Source organism: Euprymna scolopes, chromosome 24, assembly GCF_053919585.1.
Source record: "Euprymna scolopes isolate OS-2025 chromosome 24, ASM5391958v1, whole genome shotgun sequence".
NCBI lineage: Eukaryota > Metazoa > Mollusca > Cephalopoda > Sepiida > Sepiolidae > Euprymna > Euprymna scolopes.
In genome coordinates, this window is record NC_136505.1 from 44,520,707 (window position 1) to 44,542,311 (window position 21,605).

The 21,605-nt window shown below is 33.3% G+C and overlaps 1 protein-coding gene across 1 annotated transcript in view; it reads right to left on the reverse strand.

The window, feature by feature from the left end:
• LOC145246684 (uncharacterized) overlaps window positions 1–21,605 on the reverse strand; it is a 98,370-nt gene that overhangs the window by 67,275 nt on the left and 9,490 nt on the right. The window contains exons 2-6 of the mRNA XM_080108404.1: window positions 10,463–10,714; window positions 9,297–10,242; window positions 6,089–6,205; window positions 2,268–2,395; window positions 382–566 (exon numbers count right to left, since the gene is read on the reverse strand). Coding sequence (XP_079964530.1) covers window positions 382–566; window positions 2,268–2,395; window positions 6,089–6,205; window positions 9,297–10,242; window positions 10,463–10,714 — 1,628 coding nt within the window. The remainder of the gene's footprint in view (window positions 1–381; window positions 567–2,267; window positions 2,396–6,088; window positions 6,206–9,296; window positions 10,243–10,462; window positions 10,715–21,605) is intronic.

A 21,605-nucleotide genomic window follows, 5' to 3' on the forward strand; every position in this document is an offset into this window, starting at 1 on the left:
ACTAGATTTGAACTTGGCTCGCCCAGGTTCTCAATCCATGCTGTTAACCACTTAGCTACAGTCACCTCTTAAGTAGCTAGTTATTAAATTTACATGGAATTTTGAATGGAACACTTTATTTAACAATGGCCGACTGAATGAGAGCATGCAGTCACTGTGTATTAGATAAAGGGTTGTTTGAAATCTTGTGCAGATTCTGAGTTTGACAGAAAGATTCCAGAATTTGATAAAAAGGTTGGAGGTAGCATTGGCCGATGTGTTATGAGAATAAAACTCAAGATGAGAACAGCAGTCTGAATAATCAAAATTATACAAGATGAAAGAAACCATTTAAAGCAAAGCAAAACAAAGAATTTGGATTGAAACACGAAGAAAACATACTTTTTACAAAGATCCGGCAAGTCTTTCACTGCTTCTTTTTTTACACGCAACCAAATATTCACAGCACTGGAAAGAGCAGGAGCAGATGCAATTAGCAGGCAAGACATGATTGTTTTAAATGCACCATCCCAGTCACCGATACGTTTTTGGCACTCAGCAAGATATTTATGGGCTTTGATATAATTCTGAAATAAAATAATATTTTATCAGTTATTTCAAAAGCAAATAAAATGATGGGAAATTTTATTTAATATTATGTAATCTGTTTTCCAGCCACTAACTAAAGGGAAGTAATTCTGATTGTTTATCACAGAGTTATTTCCATTATGCCGACTCTAGTTGTCTGTGTATATGTCTAGATAGAGAAATGGACTGGGTGAAAAAGAAAGAGAGATTGGAAAAGGGAAAATGGAAGAAGGGGAAGAGAAAGGGATAGAAGTTATGTTAAACTTTTGGCCTGGGCAATGTCATGTAGTCGTGCTAGTTAGGAACTAAGAGGGAACAGCATTAGCGTAGGGTCTTTCAGCTCGACATCCATAAAATGCAACTGCATTTGAGTATTTTATTTCCAACATGATTTTTTTTTAACTTCAGGTTTTTATTTAGAATTCGTCTTAATTAAAAAAATAAAAATTTAGGCAAATCTTTATGATGTACAATACCCATCACAGAACAAAGAAGTCATATCCCAAAATTCAAGTAAATTGATCAAGTTGTTTTTTTTTAACTAAGAAAATCAAATTTTATGAAAAAGCAAGCAGGGAACCGCCCTGTTGTTTTAGAATGTGTTAAAATTCAAGAGTTACAACTCAATTCGACTACCAGGATTTTGTTTTTATTCAAGGAAAACATTTTTAATTGCTAAAAATCATAAATTTTGATTTTTTGAACTAAAAAAAAAAAAAATAAAAAATAAAATAAAATAAATATTATCAATTTATAGGATTTCTGGAATATAGCACCTTCATTCCATGATGGGTATTTTTCTGTATTTGTTTTTTTTTTTATTAGGTTGAATTCTAAATAAGAATCAAAATTAACAACTAGAAGTGTTAAGAGGTTCAGGGCTCATTGATTCCTGGAAAATTCCACGTGTACCTCAAGGGTGTTTACCAAAATTTATTTAAATAAATGTCACTTCACCTAGACCATCCCTCCCCCCTATCCAATTAATGCTGAGCACATTCTTGGACCCCACTTCAAAAATTGAATGTTATAAAATATAAAAACTAAGAATAAATATGTAACATGGTGTTATGAGCTGCACATAAAACAAACAGAGGTAAATGCTAAGTGTACTCCAAGAAAGTTAAAGACTATAAATTTAAGAAAATTTATTAAAAATAACTTTACCTCCCCCTCTACACTCCCCCCCCCTTCCAATTAATGCCAATATGTAATATGGTGAGCATAAAAGGAACAGAGTTCATCCAGACAATGCATGACAGTTTGCAGTGGCCAAGATAGTGATGGCCAGTCGGTCCTGGGATCAACGGTAAACACCATAGACCTGCAGACTAGCGTTAGATTCAATGTCAGCTTTAATGGTGCATAACCAAGTTTTTAGCTTGCCTCCCAGGCATCTTCATCAGCCTTGGCATGGTTCTATAGTCATTGTTTCAAAGATAAATTCTCCTGGGTTGCAACACACAGCATGGCTAAACCATTAAAAGATTCACTGAGGATGATGATCCTGCATCACATCCCAATTTGAGTATTGAAAACAAAATGGTGGCAGTGAACACACAGACTTTGATGGAGGCAATACAAGGCTCAAAGTGTTTGACCTATGCTGCCTCCGGAAAAAAAAAAAGCAATCATTCCGAATGTTTCTAATTATTTTGCAAAAAGAAATGTTGAAAAGTAAAAGACATAAATTTACTAACCTGTTCGTTGAATTCTTCTGATGATTCTTGCAATTTCATCTGCTCCAATAAGATTTGGTAGATGGCTACACCAGCTTCATTGTGGCTTTGATTATAGCAGAAATGACCACATATCATGAGCCGCTGACCTACAAGAAAAAATAAAATTAGGGGTCCAATAAACAAAAATACAAAAAGTACAAGAAATTGTGAAAAAATAAGTGTAATCAATAATATAAATCTCACCTGTCTGTTTAAATGTATGTGTGTTTGTATGTCTTACAAAAACTTTCACAATATTAGTATCATTTTGAAGTTCGACCCTTCGGATGACAAATATCGAAAATTGGCCAAAAACATTAATTCCTTCATCCTCAACTGGGCACTTTTTACAGAGAAGGGTCACTTTTTTTGCTGATATTTTCAAAAGTCATCCCCTCTTTTCGATTGTCTAGCCTTAATTTAAACCTACGTCACTTCTAGTTTGGCGACGGGCGCAACAGCTAATGCATCATGTTTTTTCCCCCCTTAGCAGTACGGGCTTGAGCCTGCCTGCCTACTACCACTTTTTTTTTTTTTTTTTGCTCAACTCATACCTACAAACACCCGGGCAACGCCGGGCACCCAGTCTAGTTTAAAATAAGAACAAAAAAAAAAAATGCAGAAAAATCTTTATGATGTCCGCACCCATCAGAAAACAAAGATGTCAACAATGTATCTATTATAAGATTGATTTTGATCTTGATAGTTCGACTTAAGTTGTCTCCCATTATAAAATATTCATAAAAAAAAAGGAGAAAAAAAAGCATCTCGCTTGGTTATAAAATTTGATTTTCTTAAAAAAAAAAAAAAATACTTAATCAATTTACATCATTTTTGGAATATGATGTTTTCATTCTGTGACACATGTTCATTTGTCTACTTTTTGGTACTTTTTTTTTTTTTTTAAATTAAGTGTAATCCCAAATAGAAATCAAATTGTTATCCAAACCAACCTATCGTTGGTCAGGTCTTTATCCATCTTTCACTCAATTTTTTATCACTTCCTACCATGTTTTGCTTGGACTATACTTGTGAATTAGATTTGCTACCTCAACTCTTCTACATCTATTCACCCAATAACTCTCATCCATTCTTTCAATGTGGCCATACCATCAAAATCTCCTGTTCTGCACACATCTCATTATATTGTCCAGATTTATTCTTCCCTTGAGGCCATCAGATCTAAGTCTGTCTTTAAGACTTACATACATTACACATACATCATGTGATTCTCACATAATTTCTCTCCAGCCAACATTTGTAATGTCATTCTTGAAATTGGTATTCCATCTTCTAAGATATTTATCTTCTTCCCACAGGGGGATATGACATAAGGATCAGCACCCTAGAGGAAGAGCACTTTGGCCTGCAAAAAATGCATGGGCAGCCCCATTGGCATTTCCTGGTATGGGGGCCTCAGGCAATTAGCAATAAGCTAACCCTTCTTAAAGGGAGAAGACAAAACCTGGGAGGAAGGAATTTCTAGGACCAAAGTCATATCTCAGCCAACAGAGAAAAACCATCTCAACAATAGTCTATATTCTGTTGGCTTTTGTGTTGAGGAAAAAAAAAAAAAAAAAAAAAAAAAAAAACACGGCTGAGCTTCCATCCTCTAATCATATAATACCTTTGTTTTTATGGTTTTTTATTAATGTTATGAACGTCAAGTCAATAGGTAATGTTTTGAAAGCCCTATCAAGCATTATCTATTGTTTTATTGTTCATAGCATTTTATTAAATTATTTTATTTTTTTAAGTTTAAAATCTTTATAAGTTCTGATTAAATAAAATTAAAAACTATTTACGTTTATTAAAATTATTTCAAAAATGATTTCCAGTTTTTTTATTTTCTTATTCAAATACTAAGGAGAAAGGAGGGGAGGACTTCCTAGCCTTGCTGGGTCATAAAATACACGTGAATATATTTTAATTCATGCAGATTTTATATTTATCATTACACAGTCAATTCTCTATTGAATATTACATTGTACCGCATATATAGTACTGATTTCAAAAGTTTTAAAAATTACTTGGGTGACATCAGCCAGAATTGAAACCAAGACATTTAGCACTCCAGCCGCATTCCCTACTGATGTAGCTATTGAGAGATAGCGAAGAAAGATTTAATATTAAATAAATTGAATTTGGGCAGCACAGAAAGAAATAGAAATATGCCAGCAAGTTGAAATGAATATTTTGCATTTCAACTAGCTGATATATGTCTGTATGCGTTATCTATCCATCCAAAGATTTTTCTTTTTATAAACCATCCTTGGTGTATGATTACTATTTCCTGTTAATTTCAGTGTTATTTGATCAGTAGTTCAAGAGTTTATCAGTTAAATATTTACATACAGACAGATAGAGACACACACACATATACATCTGTTTTATTTATATAGACAACATGCAGCTTTTTATTTAATTTTTTGGTTATAGTCAGCTAATGTACTTCCTAATTTCTGGTGTGTCTGCTACCGGAAGTGGTGACAAGGCAAATCAGTTTCTTTACTTTTACTGTTCTTCAGTATTTTTATTGTGAAACGATTTATTAAAATAAAGTATAAGAAAAGGACATTATTGGAAAATATACAATAAAAATTATACAGATAAAAATAACACTTAGTCTTTATTTTCACAATAACAAAATTAAAAAAATAGGTTTTTTTTATTTTATTTGAAACTAACGGCCACACCGCATCGGCACAAACAACGCCGAGTCAAACACAAAATCGAGTACACTGAATATCGTGTCACCATCAACGCTTACCCTGTGAACTAGGAGTATGGGAAATTCCCATATGCACAAAACAAAATCACTGAAAAAACAAAAAAAAACACCCTAACTAAGGGTAAGGATAATGAGTAAACCTTGGATAAAATGATGGTTAAAATTATTACGAACTTGCCAGGATTCGAAGCTGGAATCTTCTGATCCGTAGTCAGACGCGTTATCCATTGCGCTATAAGTCCTGTCTGTATGCCGAAAGTTATTGGTGCATATAGACACACACATAAATAAATAAATAAACATTTAGAATTTTATTAAGAGTATAGATCTTATGAAAAAGGTTTATGAAATTACAAAAACAAAGATTTTTTTTTTTTAAATTTTAAAAAGTTATTTGATTCAATAAATGTTTTTCAAAGTATAAAAACGAAATTATTGAAATCAAAATAACAAAATTTCAAGCTCATAAAAAACGTATCCAATACATAATATTCCAAAAAGATTCTAAAATGTGTTTTCAATAATTGTTTAAAAAAAAAAAAATAGCATGTAAAGGGTTTTCAATAATTCTAAAAAAGAAAACTCATTCCAATAATTCTTAATCAAAATAAGACCGAAAAAACTTTTCAATGTCTATTAAATAAAAAAAGGAAAGATCAGAAAAACATAATAAAAAAAAAAAAAGAGTACATGAACAGGGGAGATATAGGCATGAGAGAAAAAAAGTGAAGGAATTGATTTGCCTTGTCACTTCTTCCGGTAGCATCACACTGGAAAGTATGTTAGCTGACTATAACTTCACTGTTTTTTTTTTTATTTAACAATAAAGCATACGCACATAACCACCGTTCAAAATATTGCATCGTTTGTTTAAAAATTAGCTGGAAATTAAAAAAACACAGTGCAAATGCAAACAATCATTTTAATAGCTCATTGTGTTTTCTAGCCTAGATCCAAAGTGTATTCCATGCTATCTTAATAGGTTTTTCTTGAAATGTGTATCCCATCTTTCTAATCATATACCTTCTTTTTATGCATTACAAGCTTTATTGATCATAAATTAACTTACCGATATAAACCATGTGTTTTTTTTTCGTTTTGTCTGGTGTCTCAGACAAACTTTGAACATCACTAATATAATTCTTGACAACATCCGCTGTTTTCAGCAACCATTTATCAGAATCATCTGAAAATAAATTAATTAAACAATCAGAGAAAGCTTCTATTATATATATATATATATATATATATATATATATATATATATATATAATTATTATATCTTTTTTACTATAATTATATCTTTTTTATTTTTATAATTATATTCTATCTTTATTGTTATAATTATATCTTTTTTTTTTTTTCAATTTTTCTTATCTTTTTTTGTGTGAAAATCAAAAGTGTTAATATATGTCCCATAAGTATCACAAACGTTTTCAATCAGTTGTTGAATAATCTTCAGGTGAGAGTCAAAATAAATGGTGAGTTAAGAAAAACTGATGAGAGAAAGAATTACTAGTCGTACAGGATCAATATTTGTAGATAGTAGGTGAGGGGGTGTTTTTGAGGCCATTACTGAGCCAAATTCAGGAGTGAATAATTTGGGCCATGTGGCAGGAGAATAGGGATTGTGACATGCATTTTAAAATACTGTTACCGATTTGAAAGCGATATTGTTGATTCTAGATTTTTTACTCTTTTTGTAAATGGCTTCAAATATTTTTTAACTTTTTAAAATTTCTTTTATGATGTATTATTTTTGTGTTACTGACTACAATTTTTCTTATATCTGGGGGGGGGGAGAAAATTATGCTTATTTTGTAGATATTGCTAAATTGCACCGAAACCTATATTATGCATGGCGAGGCGGCAGAATAGGGTAGTAGTTGTGTAACCAACATAATTATCTGTTTCAAAATTACTATAAGGAATATACTCTCCCGAAGGGTATTTAAACTTATAGATAACATTATTTAAATTATTGTATAAAAAATCAGAGACAAATCAAGTTTTATTTTGTTCATCCCAAACAGCATATCGTCACTGAAACATTACTGTGCTAAGTGCCAGAGTTATACTTGGGTAGGGAGTTTAGTCACAAGACAAGCAGAGTATCACACTATCTGCTTCTTTCTCTCAATCTTTCTTAACATCACTAAATAGAGAGAAATAGAGAAAGAAAAAGGAAGGTTTAGGTATGATATGTTTGCCATGGCTGATTGTTTAAGCTGCTTGATTGTTCTATTTCTTTTGAATTTAGTTCCTGCTGCATTTGATTATGGAATACTTATTTTAATGATATCCAGGTGTTTGTATTTCTTTTCTAATTTGTTTAACTGTGGACATCAGTATAGAATTTAGGGAACATACGCCTCAGAGCAAACAAAATTCCAGCAAAACATAAATTACTAAAATGTTCTGTGTTAATATTCCTCACATCTGGAATTGAAATAAATTATTTGTGGTACCAGTTTTATAACTTTTTAGACACACCAAATATACTTTGTATTTATTTGTATTATTGGGATTATTATTCACATCATGGCTGTCATATTTACAATGTTTTAATTGATGTAACCTCCTTACTTCAGGTATTTTTTTTTTAACTTGGGAACCTTTATGTTAAACTATAATTAGCAAAGTAGAGCATCATTTCAATCATGTCAAGGTAGAGCATCATGTCAAGCATGCCAATTAATGAGGGCGTCATGTCAATCATGCCAACTAATGAGAGCGTCATGTCAATCATGCCAACTAATGAGGGCGTCATGTCACTCATGCCAACTAATGAAGGCGTCATGTCAATCATGCCAACTAATGAAGGCATCATGTCAATCATGCCAACTAATGAGGGCGTCATGTCAATCATGCCAACTAATGAGGGCGTCATGTCAATCATGCCAACTAATGAGAGCGTCATGTCAATCATGCCAACTAATGAGGGCGTCATGTCACTCATGCCAACTAATGAAGGCGTCATGTCAATCATGCCAACTAATGAGGGCGTCATGTCAATCATGCCAACTAATGAGGGCGTCATGTCAATCATGCCAACTAATGAGGGCGTCATGTCAATCATGCCAACTAATGAGGGCGTCATGTCAATCATGCCAACTAATGAGGGCGTCATGTCAATCATGCCAACTAATGAGGGCGTCATGTCAATCATGCCAACTAATGAGGGCGTCATGTCAATCATGCCAACTAATGAGGGCGTCATATGTCAATCATGCCAACTAATGAAGGCGTCATGTCAATCATGCCAACTAATGAGGGCGTCATGTCAATCATGCCAACTAAAGAGGGCGTCATGTCAATCATGCCAACTAAAGAGGGTGTCATGTCAATCATGCCAACTAATGAGGGCGTCATGTCAATCATGCCAACTAATGAGGGCGTCATGTCAATCATGCCAACTAATGAGGGCGTCATATGTCAATCATGCCAACTAATGAGGGCGTCATGTCAATCATGCCAACTAATGAGGGCGTCATGTCAATCATGCCAACTAATGAGGGCATCATGTCAATCATGCCTTGTTGGCATGACTGACTTGACAATCTCCCTCAGTATGACTAACATAACAAACTACTACACTAGTAGTAGTTTGTTACTTCATTTACCAGTATGCTCAATCAAAGAAAATGAGTATATATATATATATATATTGCCACATGACATATTATACTAAAAAACAAAAAGCAATGGTTACAGTTTCATAATATCTTACTGAAACTTATTTATTAAGTGTGAGCTTGTTTAGAATTTCTCTTGGACGCCATCATTCAACAATTGGATTTTGACCACTTGATGTAATCCGGATTCATATTCTAATCATTTGACTTATATTTTCAATAAGGAACTTGTGTTGTTTGCACTGACATATTTTTTTAATATAGCTATATATTACATTATTTGTCATGATTCCTCATAGTAGCTGGGTTCGAGTCAATATAATTTCAATTAGCTACTTATTTTCCATCCTTCTCTTCTATGGTCTGTTATAAGTAATCATCTATGATGTCCTTCAGCTCCTTCATTATGACCTTTCTAATGACTTTACACTTTCAAAACAGGCCTCCTTAATAATTGCTTTGACCTGGTCTGAAAAGTAAAGAAGTCACATGGATCCATGTCAGGTAAATAAGGTGATTGTTCCAGGACTGTGATGTTTTTTTTAACATGAATTAATTTACTTTGACATGACATTCTACCTCGTTGGCATGATTTTCACTTAATATATTTAGTTTGAAGAAATAAAGAATTACACTACTCACCTGTTTCACTAAGTGTGGAAAGGATATCCATGAATATTGAATAACTCTTGCACAGATGAACGTCTTGTCGAATCGTTTTATCCTTGTTCTCATTAGGATTCCTCTTTTGTAAGTCATAATAACCGTGCATCATTTTGATACAATTTTCTAAGATGGATACGATCACTTTCAGGTGGCACGTCTTTAATTTATTTTCTTTAAACGATTCATATTGAAAGAGAGCCTCAATAAAGATGCCACAAGTTTCGCATATCAAAGAGACCTGCTCGAACGTCAGCACATCCTTGTCGACCGATGATGCAAGCTTTGCACTTGCACTGTCCACCTGATCAAACATCGAACCGATACTTTTCAACGTCTTCTTTGACGTGTCACCAATGAATATAATTGCATCACATACTTCAAAAAGGTTTTTTGTATATTCGTTGTCGTCGTCAATATGTTGATCAAGGAGTGATCGTAGACAACGGAAACTCTTCAATGAATCAGAATGCGAACCGTTATAGAAAGATATGAAGCGGCCATGATAAACATGGAGTTCTTGAAGGCTAAAGAAATATTCTTTAGGTTTATCTTCATTGGCTATGGAAAGCGAAACCATTTCTATAATGTTATTCCAAACGGAGGCAGATTCTAAATTAGCAGCACCCAATTTATTAGGGAAGGAAGCCGATACTCGCTGACGGAACCTCAGGACAGCACCATCTAATTTTGTGACTAGCGATGGAAGATTTTTGGGCTTTAAGGCTAACAATTTCAGGGACATGTGTCTTATTCGGAATGAAAGTGTAAAATCAGTGAAAGTTGGTTGCTTCTCAAGTTTTCCCGCAAAATTCCAAAGAATGGCTGGATTAGTGAAAACGTCGATGTTGTTCTCTGAACTGACGAGCTGAAGTTCAGCGTACAAATAGGATGCAAATTTGAGTATATGATCAACATAATCGACCTGAAAGAAAAAAAAAAAGAAATTAAAAAAGTTTCAAATAACATTCTTAAGAGAATAAAAAAGTGGCACGATCGGGCAAGATAAAAAAATATTAGAATTTATTTAGATGCTTGTTCAGATTTTCCTCTATATCAAAAACATAAAAACTGCACAAGCACCAAAATAAATAACTTTCATCATTTTAAACATTAATCAAAATAATTTGTGCAAAACTGCTTACCGTTTTTGTAACATTCAACAGAAGTAAATGAAAAGCTTTTGGTAAGAAAACAGGATCATTGACTTTAATATGAGTTCGAAAATGTCTGCAGTATGGGTAAATCAAATCGACAGATGCAACTAAGAATGGAGTGGCACCGGAAGACACGATTGATGAAACCGCTGTGCGGAAAAATGTACTGACGAAATGTCCATAGTATTCCAAAGTTGATTCATTTAATGAAGTTGAAGTAAATGCGGGAGAAAAAAAATCCTGCAAAGAAAAAAAAAAAAAGTAAATAATTCATAAATATAGTAATTAAATATTATCATAACAAAAAAGTAAATAATTCATAAATATAGTAATTAAATATTATCATAACAAAAAAAAGTAAATAATTCATAAATATAGTAATTAAATATTATCATAACAAAAAAAAGTAAATAATTCATAAATATAGTAATTAAATATTATCATAACAAAAAAGTAAATAATTCATAAATATAGTAATTAAATATTATCATAACAAAAAAAAGTAAATAATTCATAAATATAGTAATTAAATATTATCATAACAAAAAAGTAAATAATTCATAAATATAGTAATTAAATATTATCATAACAAAAAAAAGTAAATAATTCATAAATATAGTAATTAAATATTATCATAACAAAAAAAAAATCTAATATATAAAAGGCTATATGTCTGTCTGTCTCCATATTATTAAACTATCTTTTCCAAAACTAAAAATCGCAGAGCAGCACTAGGGGCCACAAATGATTGGATTTTTTACAGACTGTTCTTTTATGGGTCTTCAGCCGGTTAAAATAGTTTTTAAGGGGTGAAAAATGAGGTCAAAACTGAAAAAAATCGTAATACATTTTGTACATTAACCTTAGTATATTTTTAATCAGTTCATATGCGTGTCACGTTGGTACAGTGGTAACTCCACCAGCTTTGAATGCTTCAGTTTTGCTTTCGATTGTAGCTGATGGCACCCAAATACTTTGTTTTTACTTTTAAAATCACGACTATAATAATATATATGAAATCTGGACAAATTAAAATATCATATTTAAGCGTATTTTACGACCAGATTAAGACGGGTGCCTCCTTCCCCTGCTAGTATTATATAAAAATAATAGACGTATGCAAAAAAGAAAAAAAAAATGAAATGTTGCTTCTCTGTATGTAAATAAGACAAAAGTGGTTACTCATTCCTAAATTCTTTTTAGATTTCCTCAAATAATGGTGCAAGTTAAACATCAAACTTTTGGTATCAATATTTATGTAGCATAACTGGGTGAATATATACACAATCTTAAAATGCATATAAAAGATAGTGGTCTATATAACATATATACAGTGTCTCTTTAAATGTATGTATAATAAACATAGTTCATGTTTGTGTTGGTAAAGGGCTCTATGGAAAAATTTATCTTTAGTTGACCTTTGACACGTAAATATTTTCTTTATTAGCCAAATAGAAGTGCATGCCTGTGGAACTCTCTGCCGTTTGCCTTTTTTCCACCTGACTACAACTTGGATGTCCTCAAGTCCAACATAAACAAGTTCCTGATAAACCGCCCCCTTAAGTAAGACACTTTATCAAATCTCGATTACTAACGACTACTACAATATTATCCCATTGATTACTGTACATGCAATAACCCTTATCCCCGAGTGGCCCCCGGGCCTTGATAAGTTGTGAATTCCATGTAAAAAAAATTAAAAAAAAAAAAGTTACTAGCCAAACCCATATGATTTTTAGAATATGACATGTTTGTTCTGTGACGAGTATGTACATCATAAAGATTTTCCTGTATATTTTTAAATTTTAAGTGTAATTCTAAATATACAACAAATTTTATGTTGATATTTGAAGCTATAAACATTCTAATTTCTTCAGATGTCCTTTTAAACAGCCTTCGTTAAAAAAAAAAGAGTATATTGTTCCACTAAACTTTTATTATTTAAATAATTTAACTTTGTTCGTTTATTTAAAAAAAAAAGTGTAGAAAGATATTTTTCACTCAGTAGTGAACTTTGGAAGATTGTCAGTGAAAGAAATGCAATCGCTAAAAGTGTTTCATTATTTCTAGTTGCCATTTTGAGAAATCACTTGCAAATGTGACTGTTTAACTCGCAATGTAGAGCCCTATGATATATTGGCCGTATCGTCCATTGTGTGTATACACTCCGGTATTGTCATTTGTCAATGCGGGTGCGTGTTTAACACATTCAATTCATATAACAGTTCACAGGAAACATATTTTAAAGATGACGAACACAGTTCTTTGACAAACAATAACAGATGAGCATAAAACAATTTTTTTATAACAAACTGCTAACTTACATCTCAGTTCACGATTGTGACAATAATAAATTTTATACGTGTGTGGTGCATAGAAAAAAGGAAACTATTTGTGTTCATTGGTTCCCTTTTCTCTGGTAGTTGGCACTTGACTTAAGGGTCTGTAAAATGTTGAAAGAAGGAAACACCATGCCACTTGGGTTATATTTTACACAACTTTATTTTCATGTATACACGCTTCCCTTCTAGTTTGCCAACATTTCTCTTTTGGTTTCTACATCTTTCTAGAATGTGTTTATTAGCGCTTCCATGGATGTAAAAATATTATGACCAATCCTGTCACCGCTCTGTAACTGACTTACTCTTTCCCAATTGTTTATGTGAATATATCAGCCGTTTCTTTGTCAGTTAAGCACTTTACGTAAACAGGTCAATCTTATTGTTTATTGTAAATATTTATTGTAACATTATTTTCTGAACTAAATTCCAAGTCCTTCTTAAAATATTTGACTTATTAGAAAATTCCAAATCTATTAGTGTTTCAAATATTTATCTTCTAACATTCTTCTGTTATTGAAATAATAACATTGCACATTAGTTAGATTGTCCATCGATACCTACAGTTTCATGGAAACACTGGAAATCAAGCCTGCAGAGCTTGAATATACAACATTTATCAATCTATCCGACTGTACACACATATCTTATACATTTTCATTATTTCGATTCTTCAAACTACTGTTCTCATCTTTAGTGTTATTTTTACAACGCTTAGGTCAATGTAACCTCTGATCATCTCCAGACGTATCCTGTTGAACTCCGGAATCTGCAGAGAATTTCAAACAGAACCCCTTCATATAATCTATGGGAGGTAGTATGCTCTTGTTCCATCAGCGATGAATGCGTAAAAGTCCTAAGTAATTTGCAATTGCATTTTGAGTGTAGTCCGCACTGATGATTGAATCAGCAAACTCCAGAAGAGTGTAACTTAGAACTGAATTTCACTAAATATTTTATCCACTGAGATTCCAAAGTTTGAAAGAAAGATTCCAGAATCTGACAAGATACACCTGAAGAAGACCAAAGGTTATATCAACCGAAACATTGTGAAAATAACACTCAAGATGAGAAGAGTAATCTAAGGAATCCAAATAATACGAATAGCCAATCTTCTATATTATTTTAATTGGAATTCATTAATGAGATGAGTATTATTAATTAATTTATTCATTGCGGACTATTATCCTCATCTTTCTTAGTAGGTATCCCAAGCTGGCCTAGTTTAGGTGCGAAAACTAGTAAATAAAGTAAAATTTCCCTTAACTTCAACTTGCGATATCTCGTTTGTTTTTTGGGTTATTTTGATATGGTTTTGATTTAAATAAAATTTAATCTTTTGTCCTTATAGATATATAATTCTTTTTCTTGTGTCTTTAATAGTTTTTTTTTTTCAGGACTTTTCAAGTTATGCCTCTAATTTTGGTAAATGTCGCTTTATTTTTTACACAAAAAAAATGTTGATGTTTTTCAAATTTGTTGGCTTCATATTGTGAGTCTCTAAGTATATAAAAATGGTATCATTTTAAAGAAAAAAGGTCACTTAATAATATGGTGAGGTTATTAAAAGGTTATAAGTGGTTTTTCTAAAAAAAATCCAACTTGAAAACTTCAGTGAAAGAAACATGAAAGAAATTTTATAGTAAGAATTCCGAAAAAGGCATCGTTTTGTAGAGGAATATCTCCCCTTTAATAATCTGTTGGAGTCATGTTTATGGCCCCATAAATCAAGGAGCCCACACTAATAAAAGTTAGGGTACCTACAGAGATTTTCAACTTAATGCCAGAGAGACCAATTATCAACTGTCAGCTAGCCAGTAGCCACACAGCAGCACAAAGTACTGACTGACTGAACAAACAAACAACTCATTTCACTATGGACTTACCAAAGTTCTTAGGTGAGTTTGTTTTTTCTTTATTATTTAAAAGTTATAGAAAGATATTTTTTTAATTAATTAATATTTTTAGAACGTCATTAAAAAAAATGATGCCAGTTTATTTTCTATAGCTTTTTTCAAACTTTCATATGTTCTTTCATAGCTTTCTCCTTCGGTTACGGTTGGATAAACTTCAGCATTGTTAAATTAAATTATTTTAATTAAATTAATTAATAAAACCGTGTACAAAACATTTTTAGTTGTGTGGGACTGACGGAAACTTATTTTTTTTCGGTTGGATAAACTTTAGCATTGTTAAATTATTTTAATTAAATTCCATAAACAAAACGTTCGGCTAGTGACTTATGACGATAAAGTATATGTTTTTGTTATTGTTCAGAAACATAAGTTTTTTTAATTATGAAAAAAAAAAGAGAATTAAAATTATTTAAAATAAATTATAAGCATTATTTATTTACTAATTTTTTGTTTCTTTGTTTTGGATTCGTAAAACATGTTAACATTTACGCTTTGTAGAAAAAAACTGACTAAATATAAAAACTCAGTTCCAAGGTTATATATTAGCAAATATATTAAATTATTTTGTCCTAAAATTTGAAAATAATTACATAAAAACTTTTTATGTCAGCATTAACAGAAATTGTGACCGAACGCACGTTTTTGTTTTTGATTTTCAATTCGCCAAACATGTCTAAATTTACGCTTATGTCAGCATTAACAGAAATTGTGACAGAACGCATATTTTTTTTTTTTGTCGTCACCCGTACATACACTCATGAACAATAAAAGTGGTTGCAGGACAGAATTGCTGTCATGCTTCAGCAAAGAAGGGTACCAATCTCAAATCACAAGTTATCGGGCAAATAGGTTTAATTCTCTATTTGAAAATGCCCTGGCAATATATCACCATAAAGAGCACATAAAATTATTTTTATCTGTGTTTGCAACATCTTGCAATCTGAAATTACAGAGTGTTTTGGCTGACATTTCTGATGAGAGACTACATTCCCTACTTGCTGCAGTTGGTTTGTTGAACATTAATTTGACCAAACCTTTCGGAAACTTGTTAACAGCACTGTTCAGTATGTTGACTTCCATCACTATATCAAGAAAATGGCTCTAAGTTTAGAATGCTGGATCAACAATCCCCAGTTGTTATTAAAATCTGACTGTAAAGGTGTATTTAATGGGGAATTCTTTGAGGAAGGCAATGTGTCTCTCTTTAGTCTCACAGCCCCTGAACTTGTTTTAGAATGTTTGCGCAAGATACTCAGTAAGTTCCTCATTGTCACTAAGCACCAGTTGCATGACTTTTTAGAAGGAGGTGCTTTTGGAAAAGATGTAGATCAGGAGACGAGAGATGCCTTGAAGAGCTGCCCTTTAACAAATCTGTCAGGTGAGCATGCCTTTGGAGATTTAGATTTTAGCATGCAAACAAAACGACATGCATCACTACATAATCGATCATCTTCAAATATGCTTAAGCGCAATCGGACAACAGCTTGGTTGGAAGTAATACCATCAACAAAGAGGCAATCCATTCTGAGCATCTCCAGAAAACATGCAAAACATTTGCGACAAAAACATGCACAACAAGAAGCCCTTGTGAAACTTCGTGTCCAAGAAAAAATTGCACAAAATGAAAGATTAAAGAAGGAAAAAGAACGTCAAGCTGCTGCTGAGAAAGAGAGAATTATTAACTGTTATTAAGCATGGTGGTCCAGTGAAGTCTGATAAACAGATAAAAAAAATTTCAGAAAGTGGTTTGGAAGCACTCAAAGACCAATTGAGATACCTCAAGGTTGTTTTAGGTGTCAAAATCAACACCAGTGGAAATAAAGTTCAACTGGAAGCTGCTCTCTCTGACTACTTGAAAAGAAATCCAATTGATTCATCTCCACCTCCACCAAAGCAACAAAAAATGTCTTCCCTAAGTGAATCTGCTGAACATTCAGATAACTCCTGCAGTTGTGATGAAGATCCATCTCAGGATATCTTCAGTTATGAACATCAAGGACAATGGGTAGCTGTCTACTATGACATCAACTTTTACAATGGCCAAGTCATTGATATTATATCTGCATCCAGCGCTGTAGTAAAATTTTTAATGCAAACAAAAAGTAGAAAAGATTATTTTCGATGGCCTTTATCAGATGACATTGCACAAGTAGAGTCAGCATTTGTCTACAGATGGGATTTTGAGGTAATGCCAGTTTCAAGTGATGGTAGGATTTGGAGGGTTCCTGAGATATCTACCATAGCAGAAGCCTATGAAAGAATTCTGAGAGAAGATCGATAAGAAAGGAATTGTAGTAAGACCTAAAATATCTTTCTTACTTATTTTTTTAAGTTGAAAGTTTTTCAATGTTTAAAAAAATTGATTTGTGCCTTTTTTTGTATAAAAAATTTCTAAATATTATTGTCGTTGGTGCTTTTTTGGCGAGTTTAAATTTCCCAAAGTAAAAGTATTTCTGTGGCAAAAAGTTTTGTTATTAGAAACAAGGCAACCATTTTTTTGAATTCCTCATCCAAAAATTAGTAAAGTTGCAAAGTTTCAAGCTTCTACCACCAATGGTTACAGTTTTATAGCAATTTCAGTAACGTATACTTTTGACTCATTTTTTTTTACCTTTTTTTGCCCTTTTTACAAAATTGCCTGTTTGACTGCTTTTACATGGTCCACAATTGAGTGGTTTTATCAATTTATAATTAAAAGAAAGAATTATCTTGATCTCTAATGTGTTTTGAATCATACTAAGAAGATTCAATACATTAGCTATTAAAATGAAATTGATATGAACAGTTAAAGTTGCATTTCTGTGTCGTATTTTCACTGTTTTCGCGTTGATAGAGGTATTTTGCCTAGTGTTTAAGTTGGTTTCGTCTAATATTTATTGCCTAAATTTGTATTAATTTTCATCTACTACAAGATGACATTACATTTATAAGGATTTTTCACTTGTTAGTAGCTTACATTTTTAGTTATAGACTATGAAATTTGGCTTCTCGGCCACGATAGCAAATTTCAACTTTCCGACAAACTTTGAATGATCATAACTTGATGGCTAATTGACCTACCAAAATAAATTTGGTATTTTTGTAAATGGTTTACAAAAATCTACATGCCCACATTACTTTTTTTTAGATATGATAAAAATAAAATTTTGGTTTGGGATATCTATTCTTAGATGTTGTTTCACGACGTTTCGGCCAACTATTCCTCTGGCCTTCGTCAGGTGGTAACTGCGACAGGATAGGAACTCCAAATCTTCTAACTGCATTCTCAGCAATTAATGCCATCCATAGTTGTTGTCGTCTCACTACGTGTTGCCCAAGTAAGCCTCTGGCCGGCTTTGGGTAGGATTGAAGCCGCTATCTTCAGACAATTCTCACCTGGAACTGTAGAGATTCAAAGTCTCTATCCACTGGAGGTTCAGTTGTCCAAAATCCATACAGATGATTTGTCTATAGTTATGAAGGCTTTGTGTAGGAGCATCCACATCTTTTGGAACCATTGCGTAGCTCTGTCGGTGCAAATTGATAGCTACGGACAGAGCATACAATGGACCTCAGGTTTTTCGTTTTCCTTTTTATAGATGCATGTTTTAATGAAGGCTTAGGGTGAATCTCTCCCAGTGGTTTCAAATGCACTCCCAGACACTAACCTGGAAATTTCTACATCCTGGTGCAACTGATAGAGCACCTATTATTTTTATTTTTTATTCAGGCTCCTTCAGTCTTTGACAGACACCTATTATTTTACAAAATGGTCACGCATTTAGTACTGACCAGGTTCATCATTGCTTAACTTCAGTAATCTAATGACAACATGCGTGTCAATGTGATTATGCCGTAATATATATACATGTGTGGAAAAAGGAAGGAACCTGTGGCTTTTTTTTTTTTTTTTTTTTTTAAAGAAAGTTCACAACATTTCGCTCCCATTTATAGGGGAATTCCTCAGGAGAATGATAAGGATGATTGAGGAAAATAAAATCTTCGGTATAAGATTTTATTTTCCTCAATCCTTATGACGACGAAACGTTGAGAATTTTCTAAAAAAACAACACACACACACCCATTTTCTTTCCCCCGTTTTCTATAATGTTATAATATTATACCTGCTTTTATTTTCATATATATATGTGTGTGGGCGGGTGTGTTTTCAGAAGGATAACTGTTGTACAATTGTTTTGATGAATGGAGTATAAATGTTTACTACGATTATGATGTCATGGTGAATCATATTAACGTAAGTTAGATAGCTACACTTAGTGAAGATCAGCTTCTACCCATGCCCCCTGCTTTTTGGCCTTGTGCCACATTTTATAATTGTACTTTAAAACCCGGATGTTTAATCATTGAATATCTTAGCCCTCATCATGCTGAATCTGTTCATGACTCAACACTAATAAAATCAAATGTTTAATCCTTGTGTGGCATAATCCGTATGACAGAAATCAAAACTTTCTTTTTGCTCAAATCATCACTCCATCCAACCAAGCAGATTTGGCCAAAGTGTTGCACCAGTGGCAGCTCACACGACAGTATAAAAGGAATGTTTTTTCTTCACTGAGGAGCTGGACCTCTGAACTTGACCTCAACACTTGATATCCTCTCCTTCATTTCAATCAACTGCACCTGCTCCATAGATCTTTGTCAGACATTATGACCCTTTCTCCTGCTACAACCACTGCTCTAGCCTGCCTTTTCAGTTCCTTCGAGCAGTGTCTGCTTCAACTTCTCTAGCTCCTTCTTGAAATGGTTCTCGCTCTTGCTCCGATTCCGGCTATTGTTTCAGTATCCATCAGTCCTACCTGCTTAATTCCTAAAGGTCCAGCTCCATGCCATGTCTACATGAATTGGACCTACCTGCCGCACTTCATTATTTATTTATTTATTTTTTTTTTTTACACACACGCATCACCACATTATCAAGGCCAAGAGGCCACTCAAGGATAAGGGTTAAAGAGTGTACAGTAGAAATTGGAAAATATAGTAATCATTAGTAATGAAAATTCGGTAAATTTGTTAACTTATATGGAATGGCTCATCAAGAACTTATTTACGTCAGACTTGAAGACAACCATATTGTACTCAGCCGGAAAGCAGGAAAACGGAAGACAATTCCACAGGCGTGCAGTTCTAAGAAAGAAGCTTTGTTCATGGAATCTACGTTTAGGTTTAGGCACAGATAAGTAGTGGGGGGAGTTATTGATAGTGTTTTCAGCTAGACAAGTGTTTCTTGTGAAAGTTTGGCGAGGGGGGACCATAGACTGAAGCTCAGTCGAACACTTTCCATGAAAATAACGATACATCAGAGACAAACTCGCAACATCTCTTCTGTGAGATAGAGGTTGCAGGAAAGAGAAAAGAACATCTCCTACGAGTCTACGAAGTCTATTTTGAAATCTATCAAGGCAGGACAAGTCCTTTCTAGCTGCTCCTGCCCAGATGTGGCAACAGTATTCCATCCTTGGACGTACCTAGCTCTTATATAGATAGAGAATTGCATCAGCAGTGAGATATCTACTGGATCGATAGAAGGATCCCACCATTTTTCCAGTGGCCCTGGCAACAGATTTGATGTACGTGTTCCATTTAAGATCAGGAGTAATTGTCAAACTCAGAAGCTTGTCAAAACTTGAGGCCTCCTAAAGACGAGAGCCATTCATTTCAATTGATGCCAGATGTGGATCAGAATGTTGATGATGTAAAGAGAGAAGCTTGGTTTTAGATGCATTAAAAGTAACCAGCCACTCCTTTCCCCATTGTACCACGTGCTCAAGATCAGAGGATAGAAAATCAGAGAGCACTTGGTCGTTTACTGTCTTAGATGTGCTACCATAAATGGTAGTGTCATCAGCATAAATGTCTACAAATACGTTAGGTTTTGTTCTAGTGATGTTATTCCCGTCTTTCCCTTCCTGATTTCAATGACATCATTCCTTTCCTTCTTGCCTTTCCTGATTCCAATGATGTCATCAAACCATATTTCTTCAGTTCTTTTCATGTTATAACTTTTTTTATGTACCTTTTCTGCAAATAAAAATATGGCCTCAATCTCTACACCGTTCATCTGTGTTTGTCATATCTTCTTTGTCACTGTCGTTACCCTTTTTGCTTGTGTTTCCTTCCTTAGTTGTAAAACTGATCATCATCAACGATCAAACAATACAAATAAATGTCATCAAAAGATCCAACTTGCCAGTCATAACACTTCTACACAGATTTCTCATGTACAACCGAAATCATGGCTCCCTGCATCCCTGCAAACAGCACTAGTCAATCATGGACCAGTAAAATATAAGCACAGCTTAGACTAGTGCAGAGATATGTGATTTAAACCAATGCCTAAAAGCAACTGGCTTGAACAGCCACTCTTTTTTTTTCTCTGGTTCATTTAGACATGCTCTCCTCTTCTACGTGTATATAAGGATTAGGTAGAGTGGCACCGTGTATTATGTATGGATCTACCTTGTTCTGTTAGTGTGTGTAAGTGGGTAGCAATTTGCTTCACCTCTGCCTGCATATATGTGTACAAGACGATGACGTTTGTACATGAATTTTAATTGAGTGTTCCTTTTCTTTCACCATCACTGACATAAGGTCCCAGCGGAAAGGCAGCAAGTTCTTTTTCTGATGTCTGCTGGCTTGGATTTCTGCCTTTGCCTATTTCATTTTTCCAATCTTATTATTCTCATCTCCCTTCTCAAATTCTGCCCTTTCTCATTGGCTGAGCTCTGAATATATTTTAGGTTAAAAAAAAAACAAAAGAAAGTCAAGCAGGTTCATTCTTATTGGCCGAAAATTCTGATTTAGCAACAACATGTGAAAACTTTATTTGCTTTAAAAGTTGAAAAGAAAAAGCAAAAAGAGGGTCGCTATTAAAGT